This window comes from Coptis chinensis, chromosome 4, assembly GCF_015680905.1.
Source record: "Coptis chinensis isolate HL-2020 chromosome 4, ASM1568090v1, whole genome shotgun sequence".
NCBI classification, from domain to species: domain Eukaryota; kingdom Viridiplantae; phylum Streptophyta; class Magnoliopsida; order Ranunculales; family Ranunculaceae; genus Coptis; species Coptis chinensis.
The window spans coordinates 89,589,794-89,614,194 of record NC_141459.1 but is presented as its reverse complement, the minus strand read 5'-3'; the positions used below and the strand labels follow the sequence as shown (position 1 = coordinate 89,614,194).

The following is a 24,401-nucleotide window of genomic DNA, read 5'->3' as shown; positions in this document are numbered from 1 at the left end:
TAGACCAGGAAGGAGGGGGAGTCATGGTGCTGCCGTACCTCATGATGTCGACGTACCTGAAACCAGGGTCAGCCTAGTTATTACACAGAGAGGAGGATGAACTTATAATTCCAACTCCTCCTACACAGTGGTTGTGGTTGAGGTGGTCCATATCAGTAGCAGGAGTGTACTCGGAGTGGTATCTCTCCGAGGAGAAAGCAGCATATATAGGAGGAGGAGTCTCCTCTAGGATTATAGACACCGGTAGATCTAGCACCTCCTGCACTGTTCTTGTTGTTGTTGTAACCACTAGTTGGGTTGTAACCATACATCTGGTTTGCCATTGTTTCTTTTTTCAAAATCAACAAACAAGCAAAAGCCAGGGAGCTAGCTAGCCAGCAGCCTAGCAGCAACAGGTGTAAAAAAGACTGAGAGAGAATGAACCCTAAACCTAATAAAACTTGTTTCTTATAAGTAAAACAACTTATTTTAAGCAATCAAAATTGAGGTTGGGGTTAAACCATACCCATCCAGATACAAGGGGCACACTATAAACACAAAAATATTTACAGGGGGCATCACTAATCACAAGTACTTCTACTAAAAACATATCATAGACCTACAATTCAACAATCTCTTTAAGGAGAATAAACAATAAAGCTAACAATATAATTACTAAATTCCACCATTTTCATACCTTTTTCCGTCCAACCAAGAGATAGAAACAAGATCTGCGAGGAGTGAAAAATAGAAGAAATTAAAACTCTTGAACATAGTTCAAATTTTCATCAAACAATTTAAATATTTGACGAATATTAAGAGCTAATCCACAAAACAACAAACCTATGCACACAAATCCCTAACCAAAATTAGTTTTCCAAATTAGAAATGTTGAGCGTCACATTGAGAAACCCTAACTCGTTGAAATCCATTTAAATCCTTGGTCTATAAGAACAAAAAGTAAATAAGGGAATTGAAGAGGAAGGCACGAAAATAAAAACCTAAATTTTCCAAACCCAAAAAAGAGAAGAATAATTGAAGAAGAAGGAGAGGAAGAACTAACAAAAGAAGAAGGGAAAAAAAAAACTTACATTCATTTTAGAGGTGGTGGCTGCCATTGTTGGTGTGTTTGTGTTGTCAAACTTTATCTTGGAAAATCGATCTTTGCCTACGGTTTACAGGGGCGAAAAATAACTTTAAGCCGTGGAAAGGCTTCCACACGAGAATCTAACGGATAAAACCGTGGGTAGCAGCCACAACCTAAATTGTGAACAACCGTAGGTAAAAGTTGCAGAACCACGCCACAGTCCAACAAAGAAATAATTACGGATGGAGACCGTGGGAAAACATGCGACAGCTCGAATCCGTGGCTAAAAATACCGGGCATCCGTGGCAAAATGTCCATTTTCTTGTAGTGAGCCATGTTAGAAATTCTGGGTCTGCTTCTCCAGCATCAACCGCAGTTTCCGAGCATCCATCGCTTGGGTGTGCCTGGGTATTCTAACAATCCTGCTTATCCTCATCCCTCGAATGGTAATGACTACTTGATGATGCCAAGAGGTAGTTCACATCTTGCCCCAGGTGGCCTAAAGTATGGAGCATCACAATATAAGCCAATTCCCGCAAGCACTCCAACAGGGTTTGGAAGTTATTCTAATCCGACTGGATACACTCTTAATGCCCAGGGAACTGTTGGAGGTGCTACTGGTCTTGATGATTCAACTACAAAGATGGCAATATATATGTTCCAAACCCACAGGTAAAGCATTTTGCTCTACTTTCTTTTCCTCATTTTTCAAAAGCGTATATAGATATCAAAGTAGGGAAAAAGAAGTTTGATGGACTGTAGTTAATTTGTTATGATGATCTTGGACTTCTCTAGCCGACATTAGCCCACATATCTTTTTACGTGTTTAGGCCATTTAGTAGCTAAGATTGCAGAGTTACTAAATTTGTAGAAACTCATTTTAGTGTATATAAATTTCTAATTAGGTCTAATATAAAAGATATGTGTTTCTTTATCTCACACCTTTTTTGCTTTGCAATTGAAATGGATAATACACAAGGCTCCACTCACCCCTCATTGCATTCATTCCAGGCGATGAACTTACACAGGTTTTCCTGCATTTGTGACTCGCAATCCTTAGGTAGATAATTATTTCTTATTTACGAAATGTTTTTCATATCATGTTCAAACTTTCATTTTGCTTTTAAATAACCAAAATTTTGTATTGAAAGAAAAAAAAATGACAAATTGAAAGTGAACAATGTGTTTGTTAATGGTTTAGCATGCAACTTAGATCATATAACACCATACAAATCTATGCATGTCTCCTGATCCTAAGGCAATTAATAATATCTTTTAAAATATGGCGTTCATATCATTGGTGAACCAAACATTTAAAATTTGCCCTTGTTTAAGTTTTCCTCTAGTAGTAGTTATACCATTTCATATCTTTGACTTTTGACAATACATTCTTTGCAGGCATTAGTGGCTGAAAACTCTATTAATCCAAGGAATATCTTAAGGAAAATGTCATTAATAATCGGTGGTAGGCGACACCTTGAATGGGGACATGAGAAGCATATCCTTGACACAATCCAAAGTCATCCTGCTTAGGTAACAATTTTGTTCTAGTACTTTGGGTACTTATTTCATAAAAGAATTGGTGATTGCCAACGTGAATCCTTTTTGAGCTGAACAATGATTGGAATGCATGTAATTTACAAAAATAGTTAAAATTGTTTGATTTGGTGAAGTAGTATCATGCATCCGCAACTGCATCTTGCTTCTTCATATTCCTACAACTATGTGCACACTTAAAATACCTGAACATCTTTTCTTATGCCCAGAAAAGAGAATGACGAAGATGGATGACATGAGTGAATTAGTAGAGATTATGGGGTGCTAGATTTTGATGCAAGTGATGCTTGTAGGCATCCTCCCCTAGATACAACTTGGCAGGAGGTGGTCGAATTAAAAAAGAATTTTATCAATTTTCGCTATTAGTTCTTACTTCTAAGAAACATCTAGAACTGCAATTTTGTTTGTAACCTTTTGTCCTTTGGTGAACCACTGTGATTTTTTCGAATGGAAATTATCCTCGACAAACACTTGAGCAATTCTGACATTGTATTTTTATATGAATCACATATGGATGAGTAAAGTCACTGGTATCTTCCACGAGGCTTCTAGAATTCCATAAAGGGTTAACAGAGTACACAACCTACCAATAAGATGTATTTACTGTTGGTATGACTGATAGAGACATCTTTTTAGAGAATCATCTTATCACTGTTAGTTTGTGCATCTTTTTTTCCTGTTGTATTTTCAAACTTAGGATGGAAGTATATGTCTAAATGGCAGATAACTTGACAGAGTTGCTTATGAAAACATGCCAGATACATAGCAGAAATGCGCCATAGATTTTCTTAACAATTAATCACCTTTCTATCACTTTGCTACCTATTTGTTAATTCTCTATCTGGGTTTGATTAAAATCATGCTACTAAATTAACTCATTTAACTTATTTACAGATTTATTTTTGCTTGAGAACAGGCTATTACGACGAAGCAAGGAATGTTGCTCTGTCATCTCGTGTTTCACAACAATTTCCTCCTCAAGTACTATTTGTTTATTCCATTTACTTGAATTGCTTTCTATCCATGAGAATACAGTACATGTCATGTCATACGATTATGTGGATGTGTATAGTGTTCATTATTAGGCATGAGACACCTTGATTGTATTATATAATCATTGTTTATGTCCTTGAGATATAAGAGTAGACAACAACGTTCTGTCTTTAGGGGGGGAGGGAGCAAAGATTTATTTAATTACATGAATTTAATTAGTATGATTATATTTTTTAGTTCATTATTTGTCTTGTGATTTTTTTGGAATTAGATGGACTTTGTGACGTGGAGCAGCACTAGGATTTATAGTGAGTGAAGCCATCACTAATGCTTGGTATTACATTTTGAAGATTTGGGATTGCTCGGAAAATCGTATGGAAATTTGTAACCCTTAGTAAATATGAATTTGTAACCTTCAAATTCTTTTGAAGTGATATATATATGGTTCAATGAATATTGTACTTTCTTCAGCTTTTTGTTTGTGTTTATTTGCCATCATTTACCTATCAAATTGTATGAAATGGCACTGGGAAATGTCATTTGTATAGGTTAAGGGTGTCTGGGGCAGGATTTTTTTTTTTTTTTTTACCATATCAACACAATAGTAACGGTTGTAAACCGTTGCAAAGCAAAAAATAAATATTAAAGCATCCATCAAAAATCATTACAAATCAAACTACGCAACGCTTTTTAACCGTTAGTAATTATCACTCTGCAACGGTTAATAACTGTTGGAAAATTTGGTTTGCAACGCTTTTTAACTGTTGTAAACATTTCCAACACTTTGCCCACGTTCTATTTGCAACGCATTTTAAGCGTTGCGAAAATTATTCGCAACGGTTTTTTACCGTTAGTAATAGCGGTGTAGTGCACAATTACTAATCTAAGGATTTATAATATAATGAGAGGTTAAATAGTCATTCATTAAGTGCATTTTTTGTATTCCTACGATTTAGACACTTCAAATTTTTCGGTCGATGAACTGCAATAAGCAATAATGATTGGGCTGATTGATTAAGTAATTTCGCTGAAAGACAATGCCCTATTACTTACTCACCCAACTTCGTACTTGATTTAGTAACTCTATAGAATTGTAGCATATTTTGTTAGTTTAGAATGAAGAAAGATACATGGTGAAGGAGCCCAAGTAATCAAATTGGTTTACTGCAACTCAACTTCATAAATTTCTAGTTATACTTGTACTTGGTATAAGAGAAAATTGGCCCTAACCCTTAATTTTTTGGACGTGTTTTGTGTGTTCCCCTATTTATGGTAAATCTACCTAAACTAATGAGGGATCCGACGAAGGGGATGATTGAGATGGGATTAGTGAAAGTGGACTCGGGAGAGAAACTACCTACGTACACTTCAATATGGGATCAAGTCTAAAACAAGCTAAGAAGAGGAGTACGTATGCTCTGTCTTGCTCTCTTACTTATGTAGTTCAACTAGGATTTTTCCTTCAGTTTATATAGGGAACACAGATCTCCTACAGGAATCCTATTAGAATTAGAAAGCTTCTTGTCCGGTCTTATTCTTGCTTCAGCAGCATGATTGAATCAAATCTATTTAGAATATGCCAATTTAGTATTAGACAGGTTTCCCAACTCTACAAGATTGGTTCCTGGTGTATGTAATTGGCAAGTTTGGATTTGGGCTTGGGTTGTTCCAAGCTTGGACGTCCAATAAACAAGGGTTGGATCGGACCTGTTTGTTAATAGATCGAAACCATTACATTGGGCTTTATCGGAGCTTAGTTGTTTGGGCTTAGTCGTGATCAATCTATGCCCATTACAACTAGGACCTATGGACCTGGGCTTGGTAATGGGCTTGTACCTGGTAGGGGCCTACGAAGAAGGGTCCCAAACATCCCCCAACTGTTGAATCATCATAATTAGACCCTCATTTTGCCTTGCTTCCACCCTACAAACATCCATATTTATTGTAATACCCAATTTACTCTTCCATTTAACAACAACAACCAAACCCAAAATTGTTGCCTTCTCATTTTCTCTCAAACAACATCAAATTCATTATAAAAGAAGAATTAAAGGAATAACATCATATTCAATTTCTTATTCTTTTTTGACTTCTCTCCTAAAAAAGAATCGAATCAGCAACCCATTTTTCTTTACACAACCAAATCTTAATATCTTATTATTTATTTCTTCTTTCCTCATAACTCATCTCACTTGCATCATTTTTTTTTTCTTTTTTCTAATTGGATTTCTTTCTTATTTCCCATTTGCCCACTCATTAGTTGTGATAGATGGTTGAGGTGATGAAGATTGGGTGAGAGAAAATTGGCGAGAAAGAAAAAAGAAAAATCTTTGGAGAAAATAAATAAATAACAGAAGGGTAATATGGGTATTAGAGAAAATATGAATGATTCTAGAACAGAATTGGTCTGATTAGGGGTTTATTTATTTGTGATAATTCAAAAGTTAGAGAGTAGGGGGGGACCAAATGCATCCAAAAGTGCGTGGTTAGGTGTAAAGACCCTATCTATCCTAACACGTCGATATTGTCCTCACTTAGCCATTGCGGACATTCGACGGTGTGAGGTTTTCGGACTCCAGACAACAGCTTCCCAAGAGATCACCTATCCTTGGACTATTCCCGCCCGAGCATGCTTAATTGCGAACTTCCCACGGAATCTGTAGCCCAACGATCTGGAAAAGGCCTCGACGTTAGGATTTAGAGGATCAATTACTCATAGCCAAGATCTTTGGAGAGCTGCCTAAGCGAAGTGGGATAACACTATGGCGCAACCGTCACCCATACTAGGGCTAGGAGCCTTACCATCATACCCCTCATTGGGCCACACCTAGGAGTATAACACTCCCACCACCATAAAATTGAGTCGTCCTTAAGTCGATACCATTTTATAACGACCTGTCCCATCTTACCTCGTCAATAGTGTCTCCACTTAGCCACTACGGACATTCGACAAAGTAGAGTTTTCAGACAAAGTTGGAGAGTAAGGGGGGACCAAATGTATCCAAAAGTGTGGGGTTAGCTGTAACGACCCGTCGCATCCTAACACGTCGATATTGTCCTTACTTTGCCATTGCGGACATCCGACAATGTGGGATTTTCAGACTTCGAACTAGGGGTGTAAAAAAGGCCCTCATGCCCTCGGCTCGGCCCATGGGCCAAAAATGCCCTCAAATTTAAGCCCTCATGCAATTTGAGGGCCAGGCCGGCCCTCACATTTTTATGGGAGGGTAAGGGCCTAGATATGAAAGCATGAGGGCAACCCTCAACCCGACTCTCAAAGGGCCTCACAAGGCCTGCATTATGGCCATCACAACTTTTTTTTTATGTAATTTAATTTATATTTTGTTAAAAAGTACGTAATTGTATAAATAGAAAAATGAAAAGTATGTTTTACATAAGTTAGTGTTTTGTGTAGGCTCCTCCAACGTTACATGAAAAATCTAGTTCAAAACAACAAATTGTTCCATTGTCGGGATATGAACTCGGCTCACTTCTCCATGTATAAGCAAGAATAAAATATAAATAAGGGTGGTGTGATATGATCCTTGGTATATGGTAATCAAGTTTTTAATCAACTTCAACACAAGTTATTATACAACCTACAACACCACATCATATTTTTGGTCTCATATATATTTCTTATTGATTATTGGAATACATCGGCACATAAAATAACCTAATATAAGAATGAAAATTTTGAATTTTATTATCTTACAAATTTTAGCCAAATTATTAATTAAGTAGATTAACCAAAGTCAAGATTGAGAAAACCTATTATTTAAACGTGATAATTAATTTATCGCGTATCAATTTAGCAAGATTATATTGTAAATAAAGAATTTAAGAGAGTAATCAAACCCAGCCCTCTAGCTCGGCCCTCTGGCTTGACCTTCAATTCTCTAAAGAGAGGGCTGAGGTGAAGGTTAGGGCTTCACAATTTTAGCATTGGCCCTCATATGCCCGCCTCTCACTACACCCATACTCCGGACAACAGCTTCCCAAGAGGTCACCCATCCTTGGACTATTCCCGACAAAGCATGCTTAACTGTGAACTTCCCACGTAATCCGTAGCCAGAACGATCCGGAAAAGGCCTCGATGTTAAGATTTGGAAGATCAATTACTCATAGCTAGAATTTTTTGAGAGTTGCCTAAGTGAAGTAGGATTACACCATGGCACAACCGTCACCCATACCCGGGTCAGGCGCCTTACCATCATACCCCTCATCGGGCCACGCCGAGGGGTATCGCACTCCCACCACCTTAAAATTGAGTTGTCCTCGACTCTGATACCATTTTGTAATGACCTGCCCCATCCTACCACGTCGATATTGTCCCCACTTAGCCATTGTGGACATCCAACAGAGAGGGGTTTTTGGACTCCGAACAACAGCTTCCCAGGAAGTCACCCATTATTGGACTACTCTTGCTCGAGCACGCTTAACTACGGAGTTCCCACAAAATCTGTGGCAAAATGATCTGGAAAATGCATCGATGTTAGGATTTGGAAGATCAATTACTCATAGTCAAAATCTTTGGACAGCCCCCTAATCGAAGTTGGATTACACCATGGCGCAACCATCACCCATACCTGGACTAGGCGCCTTTCCATCATACCCCTCCTCGGGCCACGCCTAGGTTATTACATTAGGACTAACTAACCCTTGTTGTTAGTTGGATTTTCAACAATGACTTTGCAGATTTCATAGATTAAGTTATTTTGTTCATCTCAATTATATTACTTTACTATTTGTTCAATTTTACTACTTTACTAATAATATATATGTTTTTTTACTAAGAACATAAAATAAAATAAAATAAATTGTTTAATTAGTTATTTCAAATATTTTGGACCTTCAAAAACTTTACGAAGCTAATAAGATCTTAATATCAACGATTTTGAAGACATTGCCAAAAAAAAACACACCTTTTTGCTATGAAATTGAAGCAATGGCGACAATTATTATCGTCGGTGAAGGTGTCATATTTAGTGATGTTGTAAATTGTCGCTCTATATAATTGTTGACTATATCTTTACCAACAATTTGGTGACGCTCCAAAAAAATGTTGCGAAATCTAATTAGCGATGTTTTTGCAATATTTAGCGACATTATGTTTTGTCGCCAAAAACTCATTTCTTGTAATATATAACAATCTAATTGAACCTTTCTTTCTCTTCCGTGACTTTCTCTTGGTACTCTTTAGGCTTGGTTATAGCTTTCTCTTACCATCTCTTTCACGACAACCACTGTCTTTATTTTCATCCTTGGATTTTTGACTCATACAATGTTTAAGGGTATATATATAAATCTTAGAAATAATTAATATGGCAATAGAAAATTATTTTTGGTTTCTAAATTAATTAATGAGCAATTTGTTACCATGTAATATCGGTAGTCCAAAATTGTAGTAAGTGTTAAGTTCCTCGTAAATTAATATATAACATATTTGAATTACAAAATTTCCTAGTGTAAGATTTTGGAAATTAAATTTAGAAGTTTTGTGACTATAAACAAAGGCTAATTTCTAGGTGGAGACCCGCAATTTATTATTCATTGATGATTTAACCTAATATTATGTACGCAGAATTTTGTTTTGCCTTATTTGCCCAAATGCCTTAATAAGTATATCAAATATTTTTTGCCCAAATATAATTTTCACTAGTAGAAAAAAGGGTTTTTGTGACTGTTTTAAAATGTTATTTGTGATTGTTTTGTTCGAAACGGTCACAAATGGCAGAAAGGGGCTTTTGTGACTGTTTTAAAATATTTTTTGTGACTGTCGGATCTAGAACCGTGACAAATTCTTTTTTCTAGGAAAGATTCATGTATTACGGATTATTTGTGACTATTCTCCCAAAACAGTTAGATACTCCCCACTTTATATCACAGTCTCATATGAGTATATGACCCATTTAGTTTTCGGTCTAGTGCACCACAACTCCACTAAAAAATAACTGCTTAGATACACAAAGTCACGAACACAGCCTAGTGAGCCCATGTTCAGATTCATGCTTCCTTCAAACACTTCCAGCCCGTACCGTACGTGCTCTCCTCTACACAAAATGAAAAACAAGAAAAAAAGGTTCGAACACCCATGACTCTCTCTTCACTCCAATTTCAGATAGAAAATTTTGGTTGGTTGGAAACTCCAAAAACAGTCTCACTGAAACTCCCTAATTTCTCCCCAATTCCAACTTCTAGAAAATCGTCTGTCACTAGGGTTTTCGCTCCCCATTTTATGCTCGATCTATCTCCCCGATTTCTCCACACCCGTGGATAAAATGGCAAGGTTACTCTTTTTATGCTAATTTGTTCATGTTTTGGTTAATTAAGCTTCTCAAACTTTACTGAGTAGATGCAAAGTCGCCATTTTCTTGTAAGAAAGTTCTTATTATTGAACTTGAAGAAGCTGTTCTTCGTAATTTTTCTCTTCAAAATTTAGAGTCTTAAATTTCCTCTGTGTGAAATTAACTTTTATAATTGCAGTTCACTTTTGGGCTCCAACTTTTAAATGGGGTATTAGCATAGCTAATATTGTTGACTTTGCAAAGCCCCCAGAGAAACTATCATATCCCCAGCAAATAGGTATTCAGTTTTTAAATGAGAACTTTCTCCGTCCTTCTTTCGTGGATACATTATGAAATTTCTCCTCTACACAGTTTTGTGTTACTAATATATCAATTTTTTTTGTGGTACGCAGTTGTCACATGCAATTGGAGTTATCACAATGCGCTTATAGCACGCTTATTACACCAATAAGTTGGTTTTAACACCTCTATAGTGTGCCTTGGCTTCTTTTTACCCGTGTCTTCTACAGAGTACTGACTTGAATATAAATTTAAAATCAATTATATTGTACTGGGCTGCAGAAAAATTGGAACCTTGTCAATGTAAATCTTGCAATGGCTGGAACGGGAATTTACCAACTTTCCCGCAAAATGCTGTATGTTACTGACCTTCTTCTTTTTTTTTTTTTTTTTTTTTTTTGGATTATTACTTATATAACAACACTGTGCTATGACTGGAGAAACAGAGCTAATCAATATTGTTCTCATTTCCTTTCTTGCAAAAGGATTTGAAGGACTAAATCTTCCAGAATAGTTTATGAATGTCAACTTACAATGTTAGTAAGGTAGCCTACGACTTCAAATCCAAAAGTAGCAAGGATTAGGATGCATAATCTCCTAGATACTTCCATCCCTTCCGTTGTTTTTTATGCTAGATAACTTTAACTTAACTTAGTTCATGCAAAAAATCGAAATCCACAACTCTCCATGGTCTGTACTCATCCGTATGTCTCGTGGTTATGCCCGGTAATGGCCTGGTGATTGCCTGTATAGTGGACTGGTGTAATGTCTTGAATTTTAGCCTAGGTTAGTTTGATAATTTTGATTCAATGTTGTAGGTTTTTGCTAGTGGAGTTAGTGTTATTGTGAGCTTGGTTATTAAAATTACTCATTTTGATTACTAGGTAAGTGATATTTTATTGAATTCGTTATTCGATTGTTTTCCTTGTTTAGTTTAGTTAATTAAGCTTTATTGTTGGGAAATTCAAGATTTTAATATTATATAGGACTTGTTTATGCCAATTGAATGTTGATTTTAGAACACGTGAATTAAATAGGAGATGTTGGGTGTGCATGTGGAGAAATGATTAGGATATGTATATAGTTAAGTAATTGAAATGTATGTGTTGAAGATTTGGATGGGTTTTAAATGGTGGAATTTTGTTTCAGATAAGGAGGAAAACGATAGTAAATGGCCAATTTCTGACCATATTGGGAGGCAGGAGCTTCAGATTGTGATATGGAATGAGCACAACTCATTTACTACTTCAAAGATTGGGTCACTTGTAGATGTGCAGAGTTGCCATGATCCAGAAGGCTTCGTATCTTCTATTATCTTGTTCTGGTTGGTGAAACACATAACTAACAGTTTAATAGTAGTTATGGTTTTTTGCCTTGATATTGCATCGTTACAAGAACACAAGGTGTGAGTAAGGGCCATGCACATCTGCATAGAACTCAAAAGGATTATGGTCATGGCATTATAGGAAATTAAGAAGTATGTTCTTATCTTTGCACATCTAACATTTTATAATTTGTATTTATTGAATGTTAATCTTTAGTAGTTCTAAAGACGGTTGCAGTTGCACACTTAGCTTGTACTCTACACTAGAGCTCTATTTCACTAATACTTAGTGTTTCATTTATGGTAGTGTTTATCTCAATCCTTTGCTTGCCATTATTTTCAGCTCATGTACACTTGTACGGATTTAGGACCTTGACAGGTAATCATAAACCAATTGATGCTTCCTTGGTCGATTGGGAACTTATCGTATCCAATATAATTTTTTTTTCTTATGTATTTGAATATTAATAAAAAAATATCCTCTGATCTGTGAAAATGTGCAACCACAGATATTAATTGATTGCCATCCAATTAATCAGTTTAAGCATATTTTTTGGTTAATTATATATTATAACTTGGGTTCTTAAATTTGTGGCACATGCCTGCTGGGCAGTCAGGGTCAGGAAGTCCGTGGTCTTTGTTTGAAGACCAGGTTTATGTTTCTTTCATTAATTTCCTTTTTGGCTTGTTGTGATGTGTGAAAGGATGTCCTAAATTTATTTTTCTCAGGCACTTGTTGTCCTTGTACATGATATGGGTTCAAATTGGGAGCTTGTCAATGATGCCATTAGTAGTACTCTGCAATTCAAGGTATACTAGATTTGGATTTCATATTTCTTATCCCAAATTTTCCAAGATATTTCTTAATATCTACCTCACTTTTCTTATATTTGTTCAAAGTCATTGTTATTAAACTTTCCAAGATTCTTCTAATTTCATCTCTTCGTGAAGAATAAGAAATGCTAATTTGATTTTCCTGTCCGACTCTCACAATGTATATATAGAAACCATAAAGTACGCAAAGAACGCCACAAAATTTTAATGGACAGGAACGTTGGTGATAGGGCTGATAGTGCGGAAGATTCAGGGTCTTCCCAACCTTATCCGTCCACTTTACCAGGCATTCCGAAGGTATGAATGTTTGAAATTGTTGCAAAATTTGAATTGTGTTTTGGATTTGGACCAATAGTTTCCATTTTTTTTTATTGGCACCTATCATTTTCACTATTCTTATCTTTTTGGATACCATGTCATTCATCAGGGCAGTGCTAGACAATTGTTTCAACATTTGCAAGGACCTATGGAAGAGGATACTCTAAAGTCTCATTTTGAGTGTGTAAGAACAACATCATCCTCGCTGGACTCAGGTTTGTTTATAAATATTTCATACCACCACATGATTATCTTTGGTGTCAGTGTCGTTTCCACTCCTCTTTTTGCAATTGTTGTTAAGTTGGGAGTTTAATTTTGGTTATTAGGCATTGTGGCTTCTATTTTCCAATTGGCACGAGAGTTACTTCTTGGTAGAACACAAATATGGATTCTCTTGTAAATGCCTTTAGGTGCTACCATTTGTTTGCATGTTGATATCTTTCATTTTTCCTCAATGCATGGTGTTTGTGATGCTAATCTAAGTTGTACGCATTTTTTTGGCAAGTCAACATGGTTTTGACATCCTAATGTGTTGTTGGATGTTTATTAAATCATCTCCGATATGTTATCTATGGTTTCATTAAATATTTTCTTGTTTTAGTTCTTATGCTAGTTTGTAATTTTGATTTATTGATTTATCTATTTACTCATTTTTGTTTTGTTTTGTTTCCTTCTGTTTCTTCTGAAGAGTGATAAACAGGGGACTAAACTTGTTCCAATTCACAATTCTCATATTGTTGCTCTTTCCCAAGTCCTGCCCAAATAACTTGATCTGAGTAATTTTAACGTAAGTCCTTGTATTTGTGTACTATTCCATGAATTTGTCTACTCATTTATCTTTTATCAATATTTACTAAATCTTGTTGGGGTATTGTTTTATATGTTGATTAAAGTCTCTTTGGACTATATATATCCATATTGAGTCTTTTATTTGATTTAATGAAGGTCTCTTGATCTTTGTGACCCAACTACATCAAGTTCATACCTTGCATTTAAAGGTTCTCATACTAGTGGATTGCCCATCTCAAACCAGGGTCCTACTCCACTAGTACATCCTACATCTGGTGCAAACTCCATCTGCAACAAGGATTTGCTGCTGCCATTGTCCATGAAAATAGTTTGTCACCACCATCTGCTACATTCAATATATACCTCTTCCAGGTTTGTTAGATAGCTATCAAATTTCTTTGCCACCCTTAATTTTGTCCATTCATGCTTACCACTAGTTGTTTATCATATATAAGGGATGCTCAAAGATATGGTGTGTTGCGACCATCGTCGGTATCGAATAATGAAAATCAAAAGATGCAACCATACAATCAAATAATGTTTCCTAGTAAAAACATTCAACATTCCGGCATGGCTACTCATGGGTCTTGCAAAAAATCATGGCGTTTGTATGCTACCTGGTGCAAATAGTACGGGTATGATGTCTAGGATAAGAGGAATGATGATGCCTCGGCCTGGATTTTAGGGAATTGGCTCACCGGCTATGTTAAATATGGTTATCGGTTATCCAAGCCTATCTTTGTTTGTAAAGTTTCAACGGAATAAGTGTTTGTGAATACTATTTTGAAACTTAATGGATTATGTTTGTTTAGAAAAAAGATTATCAGTGCAGGTCCAATTCAATGTGGAATATGATGTAGTTTTTGTTCGCATGTATTCACTATTTTTTTTTTTTTTTTTTGAAAAAACAAAAGTATATTTATCACAGTTTTAAGAAAACCGTCATGACTAGGTTTCCTTTATGTGACGGTTACAGGATGATTACATTACTGTTTTGTTAAAAGCGTCACAAATGATTTGATTTTTTTGTGACGGTTTTTAAGTTTTGTTACTGTTTTATATAGTAGATATAGGCTTATCTGGAACAAATATTTGTGACGGTTTTGGGAAAAAAATAAATGACTCCCACTCCGTCATGGTTTTGGAAAAAAAAAAAAGACAAAAGATTGTTACTATTTTTAACAGTGATATAAAGCCTTTTTTCTTGTAGTGTTTGTTTTAATAAGGTTGGTGTTTGTATTTTCTTAAAGTTCATTTATAGTTTGAAAAAAACATGACAATTGGTAGTTTGGTACTACCCTTGGCGCATCCTCAATGACCTTTTTTAAAATTACTAAAGGGCATAATTTTTAGGTGATTTAATCGGGCACTTATCAAATTGCATTGGGTAGCCTCCGGCCTAAACCCAACAACTAAGTCCAATAACAATAGCCCAATACACCCCCCACCTCAACGCATACCGGCTACCATTTTTTTCAAACCTTTTTAGTCGGTATCATCTCTCTCTTGTGAGACTGAACCCCTAAAAAAAAAACTTCGAGTTTTCTATCGTGTTCATACTTCGAGTGTGAACACTTTGAATTGTGAATCAACAATGTGAATTGAAATTAGTGATTTTACCCAATTCGAGTCGTGTTCCGTTTGAGTATATACTCAACCTTGGTTGGGTTGATTAAACTTGATTAGGTTGATTAAATTTGATTGGGTGGAAGATTGGGTTGATTAAACTTGATTGGGGTGGAAGATTGGGTTGATTAAACTTGATGATTTCAAGCTTGATGTTTTTTTGGAGTTTGGGGTGGAAGATTGGGTTGATTAAACTTGAGTTCGAGTTTGCCCAAGCTTGATGAAGTCGTTTCAAGTTTGAGTTTGAGTTTGGGTTGATTAAGTGGAAGTTGATTTTTAAAATGAACATTGTGACAAACCGAATTTTTTAAGTCCAAACGACCCAGCCATGTCGCCCAAGAGAGTCCCCAAATGACCCCACCATGTTGTCATGGAGACTACCCAAACGACCCCGCAATATCGTCTAGCTAAAAACCAAGAGTTTTGTCTCAAACGACACGCACAGATCACTTGAGTGTACACTCAAACTACATGGTGAGGTCATTTCAGTGTACGCTCAAACTACATGGTGAGGTCGTTTGAGTGTACATTCAAACTATATGGTGAGATCGTTTGAGTGTATACTCAAACGACATGGATAAACCGTTTGAGTATAACTCAAACGACATGGCGAGACCATTTGAGTGTACACTTAAACGAACTGAGGGTTTCGTTATGGCGAGACTGGTTGGATTGGTTGTTGGGCCTGGGCTTTGATGGCAAACTTGTAATATGGCAAACTTGTAATATTTCTTTTTTTTGGGGGTTACCCAATCCAATTTGATGAGTGCCCAATACAGGACCCAATTTTTAATGCCCATACTTACCATCGTTTGCTTCCCTGAAGAAGTGAGATATGATAATCCATGTTTGGCAATTATAGAGTAATGATTTCAACCTCCACATGGTGGCATGGAGTTGTCTATCTCCTATTGTGATACCTAGATTGGGTTTGTGTTTATTCTTACATCTAAGAGCAAGCCGCCTTTAGTTCTAGTTATATTGGATCGACTCCCAGGCCACCTCTCACACGTTGATGCTGTCCCCATGCTACCAAAGGTCGAGACCTAAAGCCTGCCCATCCATGGGTGTGGGCTTGAGTTTTTTCAAAAAACATGAACATTAGTTTACCCATGATGGGCATGCTTTAAACTTGGGCATTTGGCTAGCGTAAATGGGACAACATCGACTTGTGGGAGGTGGTATGCTAGTCGATCCAATATAACCAAAATCCTAGATAGAGTTCTCTCGGAGGAAGCTTAAACGCAAATCCAATCCAGGATATCACACCTATATTCTCTGAATAATACTTGTGAGTTTATTATATTTGTATAACTAGACATGATCAAAACACCCATTTGGGCATAAGCCTCAACACTTTTAATTGTTCCATCTAATGCTTGGTGAATTGAAGTTGAAATTTGTCACAATTTGGCCAACAGGGTTTCTAATAATGCCGCTTATATATCAAATTCTCGCTATCAGTATTCAATACCCACATCCACTAGGAGTACGTGGACTGTCATCGATCTAATAAAAGTTTAATTTGGTTTTTTGATTTGTGTTTGAACTCTGTAAGTGGTTAGGGTGGAAGAAAAAAATATGAAATTTAATTGATGGAATGGTGATCTATTAAGTTGTTCGTAACTAATTTCTCCAGTATAAGTCTATTTCTATTTTTCTAGATTGTTTAAGATTATAGTAATAATAAGGATAAGATAAGCATGATGCAAATATATATAATTGCGCATTTGCACAATGAGTAATTTTTTAATAGTACATGAATCATATTCTTTGAGATAGGATACATTAGATCCTTAGCCGATCATCACCTTATTATATATTCATCACTTTCTGCAATCTCTTTAGGAGCCCAAAAGCTTATGGTGTCAACAAGACAAAGGTGTTGAAAACGAATAGGTTGAAGTTGTACATGTTGGCTAGTTATACACGTGCACTCCTTATGTTTATTCACCGCCATAGTTATTATTGCTGAAATATTAGCTTTATATATCCACACCAAAGACTCTGTGGCGTGCTAAGTCTCACCATTTGGCAAACCCTAGCTACCTTGTAATGTTCATACATGCATGCTTTGCCTTTAGACCAACTCAGATCAACTGGTTGAAGTGCTGACTAATATTCGGCAAGTTATTCACTCGGTTATGTGGGAAAGTCAACATGATCTGTCCTCTTTCTTCACATGTATCATATCCTAGGTCTGCCAAATCACATTACCAAGTACTCCAACACAAGGTCATGCCTATATTTAAAGTATGGATAGTATGTACAATGTGGTGCAAGATGCCTAAAGGAGTCGAGACGTGTTCTTACATACATGCACACTAACTTCTTTAAAAAACATTGGTAAGCAAATTTGGAGAGTAGAAAAAAAATCATAACCTCGTATATGCATGAAGTGGAGCCAGTTCATATTCCATGTCTTTCAGCTGGGTTAGTGAGTTTACCAGTTTAAGAGTTTTTTGAAGGCATCTGCACAAAACCCACGAGGAGATATATGATCGTCAAGACTATGAGGCATTCAAAGCAATCTAACTCCATGTTGGGGACATGAAATATTGGTGAAATAGTTTGGGCATGGAGCAATTATCCAAAAAAATATTTGTTTTAGTGACAATGAGGATGAATCCTAATAGTGGATGGCTAATCCATAGTACAAAATATCCCGATATATCGCGATATTTGGAGATATCTATCCGGATTTCAGAGAAAGATATATAAATATCACGATACGTTTAGATATATATACAACTGCAAATATCGGTGATATTTTAACGATATTTGTGATATTTGGCGATATTTGGAGATATTTGGCGATATTTTATGTATATAACAATTTTATTTAATATTTACCATTATATTTCAAATAAATATAAATAATGTATCATGATATATCAAGAAATATCCACAATATCTACGATATTTATCGATATTTTGGATATATCTACAATATTTGCATGTGAAACAATATCAAATATCCCCAAAGAGGGGGATATATCCACGATACATATCCAGAAATTGAATATCGATAAATATCCAAATCCTGATATTTTGTACTATGGGCTAATCTACTCCAATAATACATATGGCCATCGCTACTTGTTCTCTGCAACCGATAAAAGTCCTGTCATCCAAATTACAATGCATGGAGATTAATTCAACTTGCATTTTGTTTTAATGCAAAGAGCTAGTGGATGGAAATGGGTCGAGGGGTTGAGTGGGGCAAAGGGTCACTTTGTTGAATCCCTTTTTCGACCATATCTGATTGTGGCATAAGTTTAGTGTAGCGGGTTGTCAAATGAGTCGGGATGATATAAGAAACAGTCCTGTGTTGAGATGAGTTTGTGAAAATTTTGCTATGATTTGATTTTGAAGCGTATTGGTGTTGATAAAGTTGACTCTTTCGAGATTCCTCCATTATCGGTCAATTTTCCGTAAAGATAAAACTAATTGAATTTTTTTTCAACAATGTCTTGAAAGAACATTGACGAAATTTTATAAGAAAATATTACTCAAAGTAGCAATCTATAGGAATAGCACAAAATTTTCAAAAATCTATCAATAATTTATAACAGTCTAATCAGAGTCATAAAGTAAATAAATTGGTACCAACATTATGAAATTCCCATATCAATAATTAACACATGTTTCAGACCTTTCCATGTGCTAGAACAAAGACACAACAATACTTATTATTGATATTTATTGGTTATGAGGTTCCATAACTTAAATTTTATCCTGAGATCGAGAGATTGCCGCTTTGATTTCCTTCAACCTCTCATCGATCATTTCATTCAGAATTTTTTTATCTTGTGTACTAAGATCATATATACGGACCCTACCTGCTAAGATTTTATCCACAAGAATTGCAAACTTAAGTCTCTGATTCTCCTCCTCGACTTTCTCCAGCTCCTCAACCATGCCTATAGCTTTGCTTATCAATGCTTCTCGAACTTCAGACACCGTCTTCCCATTCATGCTTGTCTTCCCACTCATGCTTGGATTGGACTTGTGATGTCCACAATGCTTATTAAGGGTATATTTATAATATTCTAGAGATGATGAATATGGTAATACAAAATTACTTTTGGTATCCAGATTAATTTAGATGTAATATGATTTGGTAGTTCAAAATTACCTCGAGTGTTTCTCGGGAATTGAAATGGAAGAAAATTTGATTATGAAAATTCCATGTCAATCAAAATTAATTTTGTGTTGGTGTGATTATGAAATTTGCTTATTTGCTAGGAAGGGAGAAAATAACTTATCTTTCAATAATGATTTTACCTAATATTGTGAGGTGAAGTTTTGGGCTATCTTGACTCCCCCCCATCCCCCACCCACACACACACAAGAATTAATAGTTGTAGTTAAATACCTATAACCTCTCCCAGTTTCCTAAAATACAAAACCAAAATGTACTATACAATACATTTGGTAAAGCTCTCTTAGTTGTCAGATTATAATTTTTTTCGTCAAATTGAAACTTTTAACTGGGGGAGTGGGTATAAATATATAGGGCCCTTCACACTAAATGCTCTGTCCCTTAATCCAAACATCAAGTCTTTGTGCTCAAATATTATTTATTTATTTATTTATAATGTCTTATTTTATTAAGTCCAAGCAAAATAGAAAAGACTGGTTGGCAAGTAGATACGTAAGTCCAACACTACTTAGCTGCATTATGTGTACCCAAATACAATTTCGCTTCAAGGGATGTTGTGTTATTTCTAAACTCCCAAGTTACGAAACATTGAAAACGATATGGTTACTCAATGATAATCTTTTTAAATTCTCTATCTCGTATATTTTAAAACGTCCCAAAAATAATGCTAGCTTCACCTCTTTCAAAGCATCTACACCTGTACTTTGGCTCTGAAAAATAATCCTCCATATATCCTAGTCTAGACTATTGAGTTTAGTGTCCAACCTAGTGTAAGTTGTCTTATGTATTTTATGAATAATTTCCTCTTATTCTATCTTTCGATCAAATTTGATTAATGGCTCCACGTCTCTGTAAATATTAAGACTAATGTTTTCCAGATATGGGTAAACCCCAATTCATATTTTGGTGATAAGAATTCAAAGGGGGCATGGGGTAGGTCTTCGCATGAGTAACTAACATTATGGAACCAAGACATTGCACCAAATGATGCATATGGCTACCTCTTTTTGCAAAGGAAAACCATTAATGAGTTAAGTTAGGAGTCTTTTTAAAAAGGGAATGAAACTTGTCAAACATTCCCTCCCCCCCCCACACACACACAAACAAGCTTGGAGTAAACCTCCCAATGTTTGAATCAACGTAATTTAGCCTCACCACTATATATGTTAATATATTTATATAATACCAACTCTACCCTTAATAACAATTATTTTCTTCTTCCTTAGTCGTCATCACTTCAACTAACAAAACCCATAAATTAAAAAACTCTTCCTGTACTTCTAATGGTGTTTGATTTGAATATTACTTCAATGAGCTGAGGTTTGATTTTAAACTTACTACAAACTATAAATAAAACCTGAAGAATGAGAAACATAATAAATTTGTGATTTAAGCTACAAATTTATAGAGTTAGTGGTGGTAGAAGTTGGAGAAAAGTTTGAGTGTTTTTATTATTTTATTTAACAAGAATATAATATATTTTATTTAATATCCAAGCGTATTCATATCTCAATGCATAAGTGTCAAGATGGAGCTACTTCATGAATAAATTACTCAAAAGATTTAGTGGTCAATCACGTTAAGTTACAAATAAAATTGCACCAAGGATAGCAAAACAAAACCTCTTAAACACAAATTTGTTGGAGCCAACTATAATCACATTGTTGTCCTTAGTTTCTGCAACCTCCTAAGCAACTCAATAGATTATGATGTTAAATAGTCAAACGTATCAAACGTTTCTGCACGCTCCTTCAACACATGCATGTTTTGCTTTAGACCAATTATTATAAATCAAGACATCTGCGAATCGCCTTCTTTATGGTTTGTACCTGTGATACCCCTAGCGTGGGGTATGATGTAAAGGTGCCTAGCCCGAGTATGGGTGACAGTTGTGCCATTGTGTGATCCCACTTTGCTTAGGCGGTTGTCCAAAGATCCTGCCTATGAGTAATTGATCTTCTAAATTCTAACGTCGAGGCTTTTTCCATTTGGATTCCATGGAAACTCTGCAGTTAAGCGTGTTTGGCCAAGAGTAGTTCAAGGATGGGTGACCTCCTGGGAAGTTGCTGTCCGGAGTCCGAGAACCCCACACTGTCAGAAGTCCAAAATGGCTAAGTGGGGACAGTATCGGCGTGATAGGATGAGGCGGATCATTATAAAATGGTATTAGAGCTGAGAACGACTCAATCTTAAAGTGATGAGATTTTGATACCCCTGGGCGTGGCCTGAAGATAGGTATGATGGAAAGGCGCCTAACCCGAGTATGGGTGACGGTTATGCCATAGCGTGATCCCACTTCGCTTAGGCGGCTATCAAAATATCTTGTTTATGAATAATTGATCCTCCAAATCCTAACATCGAGGCATTTTCAGGAATGTTTGGCTATGGATGTCGTGGGAACTCCACAGTTACGCGTGTTCGGGCGGGAGTAGTCCAAAGATGTGTGACCTTTTGGGAAGCTGCTTGATAAGTACCAAAAACTATATAATAAACCCCATAATAGTATTTTATTTAGGTCAATTATGTGTTTAATAAAGTGAAGTAATTATAGTTTTCATGCTTTTTCAGGTTTCAATATTTAACTGGCAAAATTTCAGCAAAATCGACATTTTAGTGTGAAACTATGCTGCTAGGAGATAAAACACATTTAACTTGATCCAAGAAGAGCCCATTAAAAGTCAAAAAGTCCAAGAAAAAAGATGAATCAAGAAGAAAAGCTCAAAAGCCCAAGATTGTTAGGGTTTTGGCCCACAAGTGGTTCCTTAATGATTTAGTAAAGTAGTTAGAGGTATTTTTGTAAACATCATACATATAAAATATATGTAGAGATTCTTTACTCACATTACATCCTTATGTTATAGATCTAGGGTTAGAATTTGGGGCTAGCCACCATGGCTAGTCACCATTATGTGTGACTTTCATTTTCTCCTTTATTTCTTGTTATGTTAAATAGTCTAATGATCAAGGGCTAAATCACTCCCTTGGTGGAGTGATAATGAAGCCTAAGTGAAGAAAATTTGTTGTTTTATCATGTTTTTCATTTCAAAATGTTGCAAGTTTAATTTTAGTTTTGATATAGAGATACAAAATACTAAAATTAAACTAGGAATTAGTATTATGAATTAAAGGATTAATTATAGTATTTCCTCTTGCTAGTTAGACTTGTCATAGAGTTATGTAAAGTTTGCTATGGATCAAATTAAAGTTTGAACCTTGGCATTGATATGTAAGACTTATCATAGAGATGTGTAAGTTTAATTAATAAAAAGATGGTGAAAACTCATCAATAAAACTTGATTTTAACACAAGCAAAAATCACTAGGTGGATATATTGCTTCACCATTCTCTTCTCCACATTTCTTCAAATTTCTTTGCTTTCTAGTTGTTTAAATCATAGTTTATAGTAGAAGTAAAAAATCACCAACCAAACTATATTGTCTTCTCTCTCCTTGTTTGAAATATTTCCAACTTGTTTTGAAGTAAAAGACACCCAACCCCACTAAAATCGGTAAGAATCAAATGGTGCCGCTACCTCTTTAAATCAAATTGGAAGTTAGAAGTTCAAACCAAGAAGGGAAATCCTCCATCTCCCCCCCACCCCCTTAATTTATTTTCTTTCCTACCCACTCACTTTGCATTGTTTTTATTGAAGTTTCTGAAAATTTGGGGTTGTATTTTGCATTAAGGGCTTGTATTTTTGTATTCTCCTCTTTGTTTGCTTTCCAAAACCCAAAAAGTTTATGAAAATTTTCATCAAGAAATGATGTGGGAAACAATGAATTAGTGTAACAAAGTTTGTACAAAAGTTTTACAGTTTCGAGTCTGTTACACAGCTTGTTTAATTTAGTAGTAAAATTCTATGAATTCCTCAGTCTTTCATCTTTCTAAAACATCTTTTGGATTCTAGATTTGAATTCCACTGAGAAATGAATTTTCTAGAATTGTTTTGGTGAGATTTGTCCATTTCAGAAAAAAGTCTGTGCAACCTGACTTTGCATAGATATTTGACCAGGTTACATTACAGTGTAAGTGAAAATATTCCCAATTTTTTTGAAAAGCCACAACTCAAATATCGTTCTAAATTGGGGTTTCTTTTGAAATTTCGTTGAGAATTGAAGGATTTATGATTTTTTGAATGTAGTGGTTCAAAACAGAAAAAATTTAAGTTTTTAACTAGTTTGTAAGCATGCAATTTATGATGTTTTGTTGTGCTTAATTGCTTATATTTAGTTACCAAACTTCATTCTAGTTTAATCAAAAGTATATAAAGATGGGAAGGTGGACAAGAAGTGGAAGCTTGAGGAAGGACCTTTGATTGTTCTTAATCTTTGTAATTGTAGTGTAGGTTTATTACCAGTTTCAATAATTGAAGTAGGACTTGAACACCTTTGTACATTATGGGCTTTAAGCCACATTTCGGTCCGCGTGTAGGCATCTAAAATGTGTGTAATAATTTTTGAATGTAGGTGAGTGACAAAAGAAATATATTAGATGTGAAAACAGTAGTTCTAACATGCTAAAATCATTCTTATTAATCAATAATAATACTCTCTAAAATAGTTGTTATATGAGAGTAGTGGTGTTCGAACCACTCTTGCTTGCACGTACTTGTAACAAATTTAGTCTAATTAAACTAATCACTAATAAGAGAGCAATTTATAATATGAAGACATTAAATATAAGATTGAAAACAATAGATTTAAAGGTGAGAAAGATAATTAGAGAAGACTTAATCCACCATGCAATTCGATTGACTATTAGTTAGTTATCGAATTGCCTTTCTTGATCCCTAACAAACAACCCACATCTCTATAGTCATTGCTTGACTAGCAAAAGAGATTAACACCCCTACAAATCTCTTTGATGGGGTTTATAATCTCTAACCCCTTGTTATGAGTTCTATCTCTAGAAACTCACAACAAAAGGCTTGAAATTCCAATGCGAAAACAATAACAACTAATAACTAATCATCCTCACATGGCTTCATAAACCCCCTCTAACGAAAGTTTAGCCTTCTTTCATTGGATTCATTAATCTAAAACAGTGAATTAAAGACATAAATAATAAAACAAGAATTGAATATGATGAACTAAAGCTTTATTTGATAAGGTTTTAAAGGAGGCTACAATGTTAACCTAATTC

General features: G+C 35.4%; 1 protein-coding gene across 1 annotated transcript; it reads left to right on the top strand.

The window, feature by feature from the left end:
* Positions 1-1,400: 1,400 nt before the first annotated feature.
* On the top strand, positions 1,401-10,705 carry LOC147505516 (uncharacterized). Its single transcript, XM_086605572.1, has 3 exons — positions 1,401-1,738; positions 10,059-10,242; positions 10,486-10,705. Exons 1-3 carry the CDS (start codon positions 1,401-1,403, stop codon positions 10,693-10,695), a joined length of 732 nt encoding a protein of 243 aa, XP_086461698.1. The 3' UTR covers positions 10,696-10,705.
* The last annotated feature ends 13,696 nt before the right edge of the window (positions 10,706-24,401 follow it).

What these genes read in the sequence shown, in the direction of transcription:
- LOC147505516 (XM_086605572.1), top strand. Translation starts at nt 1,401, where the DNA reads ATGTTAGAAATTCTGGGTCTGCTTCTCCAGCATCAACCGCAGTTTCCG. An exon ending in TATATGTTCCAAACCCACAG is followed by an intron (nt 1,739 to 10,058) that starts GTAAAGCATTTT and finishes TTCAAAATTTAG; the next exon opens with AGTCTTAAATTTCCTCTGTG. An exon ending in ACTTTCTCCGTCCTTCTTTC is followed by an intron (nt 10,243 to 10,485) that starts GTGGATACATTA and finishes ACTGGGCTGCAG; the next exon opens with AAAAATTGGAACCTTGTCAA.